Genomic DNA, 13,528 nt, shown 5'->3' with positions numbered 1-13,528 from the left:
CTTAAATCGGTTGCCATAGTAAAAAAAAAATGTCAAAATGCTGAGATCCATGCTCATAAAGTGCTTGCCAAGTTTGGTCACATTAGCACCTTGTGTCCCCGAGATATTGATGAAAATGTGTTTTCAACGTAGAATAAGCCTGTAAGTCAGGCCTTAATATACCTGCGGTGTGTTTATCTCCTTTCCCGCCCCCTCCCCTCGTTTTTCATTTTTGCTCAAAATCAAGGTGGTAGCTACGAATTGCTTGTGCTGATTTTTCGCTATAAAAACAAGGCCTGCATTGCATGCTAAATGTTGTTCTATATTCTCATGTCTCCCTCGTCATTCGTTAGTTTGCCGTTTTGGCCCTTCCCCGTGGATAAAAACGTTTTTCTAAGCTTCCGTTATAGAATTGGATAAATCCCAAAAATCAATATTATCGATTTCCGCACTTTTATTTTCCCTAATGATTTTTAACGATTTCACGAAAAACGTAGAAAACCAGGCCAGGTTATAGTTATACGATGTGTAATCTAAAGCTATTACTCCGTGACGGGCGAACTACCCGAATCGCACTAACATAGTTACCGCTAAATCAAGGGTCCGTAACTTAGTAACGTACAGGCTCACTGATTTTAATTGGTTCCTTTAATGGTAGAAATAAATATTATGGCTTTTAGTACCAAAATCTTATGATCATATATAGAAGAGAGACTAAAAAACTTTACTATTGGTAAAGTGGTTAGAAATATTTATAGAATAACACATATCACCTACGTAATCAAATAGATTAATGGTAACGAAACCTTTTTGCGTTAAGAATTGTTCAACCCCACAAGCATTCTATTGCTGGTTATATGATTCAAGGGCACCTTTTATCGGTAAAGGGATACTACGGCTAAATCCAAAGTGCCTGCATCACCGGCTAATAGTGTTATTAACTTATCCTTTCAAAGTCCACGTAATAACAAAAGCGCGACCATTTCACGAGTGCCCGTTCCCCGAGTATGAGCTTTTTCTCGAGGCCCGAGCCCGGGCTATTAGCGGGCCATACCGCCACACAGGGTGTGAGCAAAATAAGGCTCATGTCTTGTGGTGATACTGCCGCGGAGATAGCAAAGAAAGGTTAGACTGATATATATAGTTCTTCTTTCAAGTGATTCTCCCTTAGTTACAACAAGTATATGGGACAGAAGTTCCTCTTACCTCAATGATTATTACACCCTTTGTAACAAAACCGGCAAAACCTTCGTCGATTTACGTCAGTTTTTTGGGGGAACTCACCGGATTTGCCAATTTCAACCGGGTCAACTAATTTTTATTTACCGCCGGTCACTTAACTTACTCGTCGGAAACCGGCGAACTCGTCGATTTACGTCAGTTTTTTGGGGAACTCAACGGGTTTGCCAATTGTCACCGGGTCAGCAAAATTTTATTTACCGCCGGTCACTTAATTTACTCGTGAGGCAAAAAAGAACCTCTTCCGGGTTGACTTAGAAATTTCACCATGTGCTGGGGAGGCTAAAAGCTCGCGTTGGGTAGGTCGAAAATGTCAGTCGGGTCAGGTTTCGCCGGGTTTGTTACAGAGTGGTGTATTATTCTGATACTTCTTGCAAGTACTTCACAAGTATAGTATGACAAGGTGAGAAAGAGTTCCTCTTACTTCAATTATTCTGATACTTCTTACAAGTACCTTTCAGCCGCATATAGTACGTTTCATAGGGTGGGTAAGAGAGTAACTGGGTGAAACCAAGTTCCTCTCAATATACGTTTATCTGGCTTCATCAAGTAATTCAATTGTTTAAAAGCGTACCAAAGCCGTATGTAGCTGGGAAATAGGGCTTTTCTGGGGTTTTAAAATTACGAGGATCTGTGTGTAGGCAGAATTTACTGAGCAGATGTGGGGAGGAGGTATGTAGTAATATATATGATATGTAAAAAATGGAGAAAATGGCCCATTTTCTAGCGCTTAAAGGGTGGGTGTGCGCGTCCCAATGCACCCCACCCCACCTCACCCCACCCTGGCCACGAGCATGGACAATGGATACATGATCCTCGACCTACCAACACTAACTGTATAATGTGTGACATAGTAAGTGGCATTTAAATACAAAGTAAAACGGTTATAAGTTTAAACTTCGTATATTTCTCAAATCCATTTTGACAAAAAAGAGCAGAAGCTCGCACTTAGTGTAAGGCTGGCCGTACGGATAACTTTGAAGTTGGTCATTGAGACTAATGTACAGAATTCATTTTGTTAACCTCTAGATGGCCAAGATAAGCAAGAACAGCCAAAATCAGAAAGAATACCTTCACACAGAAAACGCAAACAAAGAGTTCTGTTTAGCAAGGTTCAGAGGAAACAACTGGAGAAAAAATTTCTCGAGAAACCATATTTGTCCTACACTGAACGCGATCAACTGGCTCGAGCTGTTAACCTGACAGCGAAACAAGTCAAGGTCTGGTTCCAGAACAAACGATACAAAACAAAAGAAAGAGAAATAACAAGTAACCAATCAGTGCCGCCACGTCCCCCATGGATGCCTTACAGCGCATGCCTGTGTTACAACTGCCGAGCACGGACTGGGCCGAGTCTGTCAGATTATCATGGATACCCGCCCTTGAATGCCCCATTCATTGTCTTTGGCTTGTGATATGAATGTTGTCACGCATATCCAATCATTGTTATGCGTAGAGCTCTCCTACGCGGTCACCCTTTGTATTGTAGGATAGTCCAAGCTATCTGTAATATCTGTATTTAAAAATGTGTTTAATCAAAATCGCTATTGCCGTGCACCCAGTGAACTATTCGTATCCTAAAACAGGACCTATTCACACTTATCTTAAATGTTCCCAATCAACCCCCCCCCCCCCCCCCTCGACCTTCGAAGAACCCTCTGGAATTTGAACCCAATATTTTCTGCATTGTTGCGTTATCAACTCAAGGCAAACTGCCGCCCCCCCACCCCCCCCCCCCCCCCCTCCAAAAAAAGGGTGAAACGTTTATAAACGCGAGTAAAATGTTTGCGTTCATGGTTATAAGCAAATTTCTATTCGACCCTTTGATTGTCCGAGGTTACGCGTAGGGAGGCGCATAAATCGTCCAAAATTTTAGTCATGCGGAAATGAGCATCATTTGTATTGAATGGCAGTGGCCAGTCGCAACCGATAAATTCAAAGAGCTACTAATTATCTACTAATTAAATAATCTCCAATCAACACAAATAACAATCTGACACGCGCGCCTCATACTGGAAAATGAAATGAAAAGCGAATATCTACATAATTTCTTAATAATGACCACTTTCAATTTGTTTCAGCACGAGGTGTGAGGACATGATTTCTTTTTTAATGTTTAAAAGCGGTAGAAGGCTCATAAGGCAGCTTTGTAACTTTTCTAACTTAAACCCTTGAATTGTTTGTCAAAACATCCGCTTTCTGCCCCGTCTCATTACGTCGGTCAATAAAATAAAGCAATATATATTCAAATGATGCCGATTTTAACAGAATGTTTGCAGAGTGTGAACAGCCACCCATAAGGCCAATGATTTGAATACGAGAGACCCCTATTAACATTATTAAATATACAGAGAGATAGCCATGCTTATAGCGGAGCTTGACGTAGCTAAAACAACGTAAACAACGATGCGACGGAAAACCCCTCACCTGATATGACAAATAGGTAATAATCTCGGCACAAGTCAGCGCCGATCGGATTACCATTATATTAGGGCAATAAACACCTATTTTGCGCTGAGGCCTGTCCAGTGCAGTAATCATGGCGAGCAGCCTGGATATCGCGCTAACTGTGTTCTTCGCAATCTTCGTGATTCTTGATATCGCTTTTAACGTGATACTGTTTCTAGCGATTTATAAGAAGCGTTCGTTTCACACTCCGATGAACCTCTTGATTCTCCATCTTTCTGTGACGGATATCTTGACCGGAGTCTTCATCATTCCAAGGCATGTTCTTAATCACGCCATAACTTATCCGAACACTACCTCCAGCGATTACATCTGCAAGCTTGTGACTGGAGGAAACTTTATATGGACATCGGCCACGGCTGCAAGTGGTTTTTTGACCATCATCGCGCTCGAGAGATTCTTTGCAGTTGTTCACCCTCACAAAGCGGGACTGCGCGTCACGAAGTCTCGCCTCGTGTGGCTCGCGTGGGCCTGTTGGATCTCCTCATTCGCTTTCAATCTACCAAGTTTACTCGTGTTACGTTTCGACCATGACTTGCACTTTTGCATGGAGAACTGGCCAGAATGGGCTAGCCCTAAAGCGTACGTGGCATTTGCATTCTTCGCAGGTAACTCCTCAGTCATCGCCATGTATGTGCTGTATTCCATAATTCTCTACAGTCTATGGAAGAAGCACAAAGCAGTTAACGAGGTATCGCGGGCTGCGCGGATTAACGCGCGAAAACGCGTGACGCGGATGCTGATCCTGATGACGGTGGTGCACATGATTTGCCGCACACCCAACTACACCTTTTACACCCTGAGCTACTTTGATCCAGACGCCCAATATGGCTCAACAGTGTATAGTTTTACCGTTTTTCTTATCTTAATCAATTCTGCGTCTCATCCATTTTTCTTCTGCTGGTACATGTCCAATCTGCGGAGAGAGGTGCTTAAAGTAATCCCCGCCCTCAGATCGTTGCGTTGCCCATCCCGTCTGAGGATGTTCAGCTTAGCGTCCACAGATGTGGCTACCGACACCATGACGAGAGAGTCTGCCAATGAGAGCAGAGCCGAAAACAAGTGCAAGCAGGTGGTGGACTGCGCTTTTAGCTCAGGCATGTATTCAGATACAGATGAAAACAGATCCTTTTCTGAAAACACCCCACACATGATTAAATATCTAAAGTACGGCGCGAAAAGCAACGAACTGTGTGAAATAGAGGTGAATGGAAGCCACGAGAATATGTTATCCCCAGACTCCAATGAATCCAGAAATCCCACAATGTCCGAGGGTAACAAGGGGCCCCACAGGGATCCCACAATAACAGGGGATAACGAGGGTTGCGAAGATAAGCTTCTTCATGACCGCAATGAACCCAGGGATCCCACAATATCAGGGTACGACGAGGAATCACACGTCAGGGGTACAACAAGAACGGGAGAAGAAGAAGTCTATGAGCACAAAATACCCCATAACCAATCCAAGGTTGACTACCACGCTCAGCATGCAAATGAGAGCTTAGATGCAGATCAACATTCAAATAAAAGTCTCTTTCAGCAAGAAGGCGACACAACCGATAACAAAGCTAGTGTTTGGAAGCGAGAGTGCGAAAAAGATGATCTCGATGACGAATATCGCGAGTACGTGGTTTGAAATACTGAAAGGAGACTTTTTCTTGAGAAATAGACTGATGAGGAATATCTTACAGGCCGCATTCACACTAGCGCTAGATACTGAGAGTTGGCTATTCCTTGACGAATAGCAGACTTATGGGGAATATCTCACAGGCCGCATTCACACCACAGGCTTACCATCCTCCCGTTGTTATCATCACAATTATTTCCAAATGATCTATCACAAAATAAAGGTCGAATAAGATCTCATAAAGTTGTCTTTGATGTCAATAAATCGTAAAAAGAAATCGATTTTTTGTAATTATTTATGGGAAATAATTCTGATGATAACGAGAGAATAGTAAGCCTGTGTTCACACTAGTGCTAGATACTGAGAGGAGGCTTTTCCTTGAGGAACAGACTGTTGAGGAGGCCGCATCCACACTAGCGCTCGACTGCAAGATAAAAAACTCGAAAACTGGCAAGCAAATCTACATAAGGAAGTGCCCTTTACACTTGATATTAAGGTGGAACTGAAGAGGCAAAATGAAGTATATAGGAAAAACAAGAGTCCAAGAGTTTTTTTAAAGAAATTGTGACTATCAAAACTTATACAAAAATTTGCTTTTAATTAACTGTATATGACCGTTTCTCGCAGAGCAAAACATTATGATGTTTAAGCCCTCTTCCATTCCAACCTGTGATTATATGTAAACCCCCTCCCCACCATTACATCAGTTGTCATATGAGCCCCCACCCATCCCAACATTATATACGGAAAAGCTCTATTAATCCCCCCATTTCGAGGCCCCTCTTCCAGACAAAATCATACAATATTAGAAAACATTTTAAATTTATTTTGATCGCACCTTTTACGATTTTTATTATTCTATATCTGACCACAGCTCTTTGACAATGATATACACCCTATGTATTTTTTTGCAAAGAGTTGAAGTCAGATTGATTTACCGGATGCCTCCAAACGAACTGCTAACATCAATAAAAACATTTTAGGATATCAAATGCTATCAAGTTACATTTTTGTGATTCAGCATGGGAATATAAAGAAACATTCTATAATCCATTTTACATAACTGTGCACAAAAATAATAGAATTTGTATCTAGCTGGAGTTATAGTATCCACTTTAAGAAACGTGTCTCGACGTCTTGTCACGATGGTGAATAGCTTTCCAATTGTTGAGCATGTAGTTTTTGTTATTGAAGCTACTGTCGTACAAATGTTTTACCACTAAAAACAATACAAGCACACGTGTTAATGCAATCCTGGAGTTTACAATCTTGCTAACCATAAGGGCGATATTGAGTCTATGAGTATATGAGGTAGGCACTTACGTGATAGTCTTGAGTCGACCCTCTAATGAGGTGGGTAATTACATGATAGTCTTGAGTCGACCCGCTAATGAGGTGGGTAATTACATGATAGTCTTGAGTCGACCCGCTAATGAGGTGGGTAATTACATGATAGTCTTGAGTCGACCCGCTAATGAGGTGGGTAATTACGTGATAGTCTTGAGTCGACCCGCTAATGAGGTGGGTACTTACGCAATAGTCTTGAGTCGACCCGCTAATGAGGTGGGTAATTACGTGATAGTCTTGAGTCGTTGAGTCGACCCGCTAATGAGGTGGGTAATTACATGATAGTCTTGAGTCGACCCGCTAATGAGGTGGGTAATTACGTGATAGTGTTGAGTCGACCCGCTAATGAGGTGGGTAATTACGTGATAGTCTTGAGTTGACCCGCTAATGAGGTAGGTAATTACGTGATAGTCTTGAGTTGACCCGCTAATGAGGTAGGTAATTACATGATAGTCTTGAGTCGACCCGCTAATGAGGTGGGTAATTACATGATAGTCTTGAGTCGACCCGCTAATGAGGTGGGTAATTACGTGATAGTCTTGAGTCGACCCGCTAATGAGGTGGGTAATTACGTGATAGTCTTGAGTTGACCTGCTAATGAGGTGGGTAATTACATGATAGTCTTGAGTCGACCCGCTAATGAGGTGGGTAATTACATGATAGTCTTGAGTCGACCCGCTAATGAGGTGGGTAATTACGTGATAGTGTTGAGTCGACCCGTAAATGAGGTGGGTAATTACGTGATAGTCTTGAGTCGACCCGCTAATGAGGTGGGTAATTACATGATAGTCTTGAGTGGACCCGTAAATGAGGTGGGTAATTACGTGATAGTCTTGAGTCGACCCGCTAATGAGGTGGGTAATTACGTGATAGTCTTGAGTCGACCCGTAAATGAGGTGGGTAATTACATGATAGTCTTGAGTCGACCCGCTAATGAGGTGGGTAATTACGTGATAGTCTTGAGTCGACCCGCTAATGAGGTGGGTAATTACATGATAGTCTTGAGTCGACCTGCTAATGAGGTGGGTAATTACGTGATAGTCTTGAGTCGACACGCTAATAAGGTGGGTAATTACATGATAGTCTTGAGTCGACCCGCTAATGAGGTGGGTAATTATGTGATAGTCTTGAGTCGACCCGCTAATGAAGTGGGCACTTACGTGATAGTGTTGAGTCGACCCGCTAATGAGGTGGGTAATTACATGATAGTCTTGAGTCGACCCGCTAATGAAGTAGGCACTTACGTGATAGTGTTGAGTCGACCCGCTATGAGGTGGGTAATTACATGATAGTCTTGAGTCGACCTGCTAATGGGGTGGGTACTTACGTTATAGTCTTGAGTCGACCCGCTAATGAAGTGGGTATTTTAATCATTTAAAAATTATAGTCTTGAGTAGACCCGCTAATGAGGTGGGTAATTACATGATAGTCTTGAGACGACCCGCTAATTAGGTGGGTATTAAATGATACTTACGTGATAGTCTTCTTTTCCGTGGTTTTGGGTTCAGGCCGTGCTCTGTTCAGGATCTTGATGAAGTCTGCAGTGCGCGCTCGCATGCGAGTATGCAGGTATGCCTACAAAAGGGCAAGGAAAAAAGTTATCAAAGAATTAGGACACTCCACAAGATAGCAAAGCCACTATAGTTTCTGAATACATCGGCAAGTTAATGGTGTTGTAGTGTACTCTGGAGTATCTCTTAATACTGTATGTGGGTGAATCTATTTGTGTTGGAGATATACCTTATATTATATGATGCCTTCGGTATTGAACTAGTTACATAATACTGTATGTGGGTCAATCGATTGGTGTTAGGGATATACCTTAGATCACTTGATGCCCGCTGTATTGAGGATATTTTTGCAATGTTTGGATCAAGTTAGGGGTGTGATAACAAACAAAAGTAGGCATGTTGAGTGTATGGCTCAAGTTGGCGATGTAGTGTGCTGTAGCTTGGTGAAGGTCTCTGTGTGTTTGTAGCTTAACTTGAAGGTCTTCAGTTAATACTGAAGGAAAGTAGTTTTTGGATATGTGAATCAAATTGGTTTTGTTGTAAAGGAATACCTTAGAGCACTTGATATGATAGTGGAGGTAGTTTCTGAACGTATGGATCAGGTTGATTGTGCCCTCTCGAGCTTTAGGGTTGGTATGTCTTGGTTCCAGAACTGAAAAAAATTAGAGTCATAGATTGTAATGAAAATGGTAACAGAGAAAATTACCACTTTACGGCCAGCCCATAGCATCTAGTATGATAGGACTAGTTTACATTCAATGCAAACAATGGTATTGAGCAACACCTATCACATGAAAATATTATGCAAAGAAACATTATTGTTAGAACATCCAGGTTAAAATTTGGGGGGAAAAGGGAACAATGTATTAGCCCTGAAAAATAAAAATTGTTCTTGCAAAATATATTTCAACATCCCTCACAAAAGATGCAATTTAGTGCTGATATTTTTATAAAACGTGAGATTCAAGAAGAAATTTAATAACTTTGGTTGGAATTATTAACTTTTAAGTTTGTTGAATCAGCACATGTGGCCACCCACCAAAAGTGATATATGCAATGTTTTCGCCTGTGCTAGCTCCTGTCCCTTGAAGCTCCCTAGGGGGGTCTTTATGGCTGAAGAGGACTTGGGGGGCAGTCTGGCTTGCACGACGACCTTCCTTGAATTCCTGCAGTAAACACAAAGCATGTTATAAAGATAATGACAGTGGTTTAAAGAATTTACGGAGGTGTCTTGCAGCTTCTTTTGGTAAAATAAACACAACAGAACATTACATCTACAGAGGATATAACCTCGTATACAGTCACAATGTCGTTGATGAAGTGAGGAGTGTTACAAAAATGATAAAAGTGCTGGTGGTTATTCTCCGGATGTAATGCTGTTGACAATAGCCTTTAGTGGTTATCAATAAACCAGGGGTTTTACCTGCATAAACACTTTACTAATGATTATATCATCATCATCTTTGAAGACAGTGCTGAAAATGACTGTGACTCGATCTTCAGTGGCCTGTAGATATCTAGAAATGAAAAACAATGACTCAATTTACTAGTTGTATTAGGGACCATTGAAAAATAATAGGCTTGTTTAGTGTTAGCCTGCTAGAAGGTGGGTTTGGTTAGCTCAGCCAAACTTTCCAACAAGCCTTTCCAAACCACACTAAACAAACCTTTCCAACCAACACTGAACAAGCCTTTCCAACTAATAAAACAAGACTTTCCAGCCAACAAAACAAGCCTGGGTAACCAATAAAACAAGACTTTCCTGCCTACTAAAGGAGCATGGGTAACCAATTAAACAAGACTTTCTAGCCTACAAAACTACAAGCCTGGGTAACCAATAACATGGTGGACCCTGACATCTACATACAAAGCAGTACCAAAAACTGAAAACTTACAAAGTCTCGTCATCTCTATAGTGGATGACAGCATGTTGCTCGCCTCCTGAACCAGCAGCTTGATAATCAAAATACTTCTCAAAGACAGATGCAAAACAATTTCTCTTCAACATTGCCACCTTGTTGATAACTTGCTCTGTCAAAAAAAAAAAAGAAACTGGATCATTGATGGCTGACAAAGGCAGTGGACAAGGAAGCAGTTTGTTTTGGGTTTGGTGGATAAACATTGTTTATTAAAGATGAAGTTTTAATCACATTTACCCAGGGGGGGGGTACTTCATGCCTAGCCCCCCCCCCCCCCTACCCAAGTATATGCTGCTAACATCCCTAATAAATGCTGTTAACTGTCCTCTCAGTCCATTTGGAATTTGACTCAAGCCCTTCCATTGTATAAGAACAGCTCTCCTGCTTCCATCTATGTTTGACTGAAGTCTGGGGCCCATTATCAAAGACCTAACAACTTCACTTCTCTGATATACCTCTTTCACTCTCTGGAGGAGGATTCTCAAGATCAAAAAGCAAGCTGACGTCATATCCTATGAGACAAAAAAGAATACAATCAACATTAAATAACAAATAGGAATTTATTATATACTATATATTATATAAGATGAATTGTACTATATACTATATATTGTATATGAGTAATTGTTACCATCTTCTGGGCTGGTTATGTAATCTTTATAGATATTCTTGAGAAGCTGCAACAAAAGTAACATGGTTAAGTTAGAATGTCTTATTTCTCTTCAATCACAGGGTGGAGCCTGACATTATGTGGCTGCCAATGCAGAAAATGATTGAGCATGTTATATGTTAATAGCCTTCCTAATACTCACTATAGTCTACATACAGTATTATATCTTTAAATTGGACTTTTATCTAATATTTGTTATATAAAACATTAATAATTTCTAAATTACCCATTTTCTTATATATTTCTGTATAGTCTGAAGTTCAGCTAGTTTAGCCTTGTTCGCATTCAAGTTGTTTCTTTGTTGGTGTAAGACATTTTGTGATCAAAGTACTGAATTTTTTCATTGTTCATTAAGTTTATTTTTTATGTACAACATTCAGTTGAGCAAATTCTGCTTCAAATAAATATCATGTATTGGGTAAAATGGTGGCATGATTGGCTCTCTTGAATTACCTCATCAGCCCCATACTTCTGAAGGTCCTTGTAGAATTTCATTGTAATGCTGACCTATCAAAGAAATGTGATAACATCAGTAATGCATAACTTACATCAGGCCAAGTTGGGCCAGGCACTACCCAATAAAGTGTGTGCATTATTTGATAGGACATAGCACATGCCTTATTTTACAAACTCCCAAACAAACTCTACAAACTTAGAAGGAGCGATGTTTGTGCTTTTGCATTTGATACACACCTTAGCTGTATTCCAAATGGCAAATGGTAAATCCAAATTAGTGTATGGCAGTTCTATGACTGAAATACCACACAGTACAGTACAGGTCTCATTTATGTCCCTAAGGCAGGTTTATATACAGTATTAAATGCAGCTATTATAAAAGAACAACTATGTATGGCTTTGACATTGCTGGAGATCATTCATCACCTTTATTTGATTGATTTGTATCCATAAGAACTTTTCCATTTAAGAACTACCATTTTGACATTTACCCTTTGCTATTAGAGATCTTTTTTAATTTAAGTGTATGAAATAGCTGACAATATCTAGGAAGATACTTTACAAAGAAATGATAAAAATGATGAAAATGTTGAAAATGACTTTCAATAAAGCAATGTTTGTTTCCCTTTCTGATGACTGTAGCAGAATGTTTAGGGTTAAAGTTTGAGTTAAATTTCTAGGTGTGTTGCTTGTTACTTACCCGTAGTTTAGATTTTTCCCCATCTGGATTAGAGATGTGGAACTGAACCCCATCAAAGTCTATAATAAGATACAAAAGATACATAATTGTACACATATGATTTCTGGCAGGCTGTACAAAAAACTATTGAATTACTAAGTTAGACCATTAAAAACAAATTTTCTAAGGACGTCTTTCCTGGGTTGAGTGCAGCCTATCACTGGTCAAAATTTATTTTGTTTTACATAAGCCATGCTTCCACACTGCTCTCAATCCAAGTTAGCTTTAGGCTGCCAGTTTAGAGAGATAAATATGTATATAAGCCTGGGTTGGCTAGTGAACGTGAGAAAATTGATTATTGTGGTAGATTCCCATCCGGAAGAACCAGGTTGCCAGTTTTGATGCAAGTAAGCTGTTTTGAGCTCTTGCACGCGCTGCTGACGACACAACTACTAGTGTGCACTGTGTATGATCACTACTACACAAACCAATGAAAGTGGAAACAGGTCAACACAAGTAAGTGGTCAAACAAAATGGCCCCAATTAGTACAGGGAGAGGGTAGGAGGGGGGGGGGGGGGGTGAGGATACTGCAGCCCTTGTCTACAGGTAGGATATGGTTTGACATACAGTAAAAGTGTGGAAGCATGGGTGGCCTAGTGTGTTAGCGCGTCGGCCTCTCAGCGCTGTGGCCCAGGTTCGAATCCTGGCTCAAACTGGGGATTTTTCTGGGTTCCTGCCTTGAATCGAATTTGTTACAAGTGAGTTGAAGTTATTCTCCCGTGTTTCCAGTCTTTTCGGATAAGGACACTAAACTGGAGGTCCCGTCTCTTCAAGCTGCACTACACTAACCTGAACCGAAGGGACGTAAAAGAACCACTGGGGACGCAATAAACCCTCTGGCTGTGACCACCCCCAGTGACAGTGCTTACTAACCGAGGGCCATATGTTAGAAAACTGTATATTAGGTTAAATATGCTACCCTTGATAAACAACAAACAAAGATTACAAAAGCGGAGGATCATGTGATAATACTAACAACCAATACCCTTTATTTAGACTCATTTCTGGATGATAAATAAACATATTACTTATGTACTTATATGTTATTTAACTTTAATAGTGAGTTGTACTAGCAATATTCAGTGCAAAATCCACAAGGAAAGGATATACTCAACAAAGCAACAAACCTGCAATCGTGACCTCAACGGACTCGAACTTGCCACTATAAGAAAAGAAATAAACAAAGCTCGGCTCAACATACAGAAAGTTCTTACTGCTGAAGGCTTCACCGATAAAAATACTTGACAGAGAGGTGTGTACAGCGAAGACACAGATAAATATCACATACAAATCATATATACCCAGAAAACTTAGCCCGTAGGGTATCCTCTATAATCCTGTTGTTTATCTCTAGTAAAATCATGTTGTAGACGAAGCAAGCGTATTCCAAACCCCTCGACAAATCTCAACAGGAAGCAAAAGGAAGAATGCAAGATGGCGACGTTGCCTCCTTCCCATCACGTGACCTGATAGCCTCGCTTCAGTGTATTACCCACGTAAGGCTGGACCCTAGATATGACTACAGTATTCTTTTTTTTTCCCCTTTTTTCCCTTTTCTCTATTACTGCATTAAA

At 40.6% G+C, this 13,528-nt stretch overlaps 2 protein-coding genes across 2 annotated transcripts; one reads left to right on the top strand and one right to left on the bottom strand.

Annotated features, from left to right (window-relative positions):
* The first annotated feature begins 927 nt into the window (after positions 1-927).
* On the top strand, positions 928-2,775 carry LOC116619890 (homeobox protein Nkx-2.5-like). The gene is made up of 2 exons (XM_048723265.1): positions 928-1,104; positions 2,248-2,775. Exons 1-2 carry the CDS (start codon positions 987-989, stop codon positions 2,631-2,633), a joined length of 504 nt encoding a protein of 167 aa, XP_048579222.1. The 5' UTR covers positions 928-986; the 3' UTR covers positions 2,634-2,775.
* Positions 2,776-6,116: 3,341 nt separating this feature from the next.
* On the bottom strand, positions 6,117-13,420 carry LOC5515536 (actin-related protein 2/3 complex subunit 2). Its single transcript, XM_001635596.3, has 12 exons — positions 13,256-13,420; positions 13,082-13,116; positions 11,915-11,973; positions 11,212-11,265; positions 10,720-10,765; positions 10,544-10,600; positions 10,065-10,200; positions 9,593-9,686; positions 9,209-9,335; positions 8,721-8,821; positions 8,133-8,233; positions 6,117-6,530 (listed from the first exon to the last, which is right to left on the bottom strand). The coding sequence occupies exons 1-12, from the start codon at positions 13,315-13,317 to the stop codon at positions 6,506-6,508; spliced, it is 897 nt and encodes a 298-aa protein (XP_001635646.1). The 5' UTR covers positions 13,318-13,420; the 3' UTR covers positions 6,117-6,505.
* Positions 13,421-13,528: the final 108 nt, after the last annotated feature.

Source organism: Nematostella vectensis, chromosome 2, assembly GCF_932526225.1.
Source record: "Nematostella vectensis chromosome 2, jaNemVect1.1, whole genome shotgun sequence".
Classification (NCBI taxonomy): domain Eukaryota; kingdom Metazoa; phylum Cnidaria; class Anthozoa; order Actiniaria; family Edwardsiidae; genus Nematostella; species Nematostella vectensis.
Note: the sequence above shows the minus strand (reverse complement) of the source record. Positions and strands in the feature narration are given on the sequence as shown.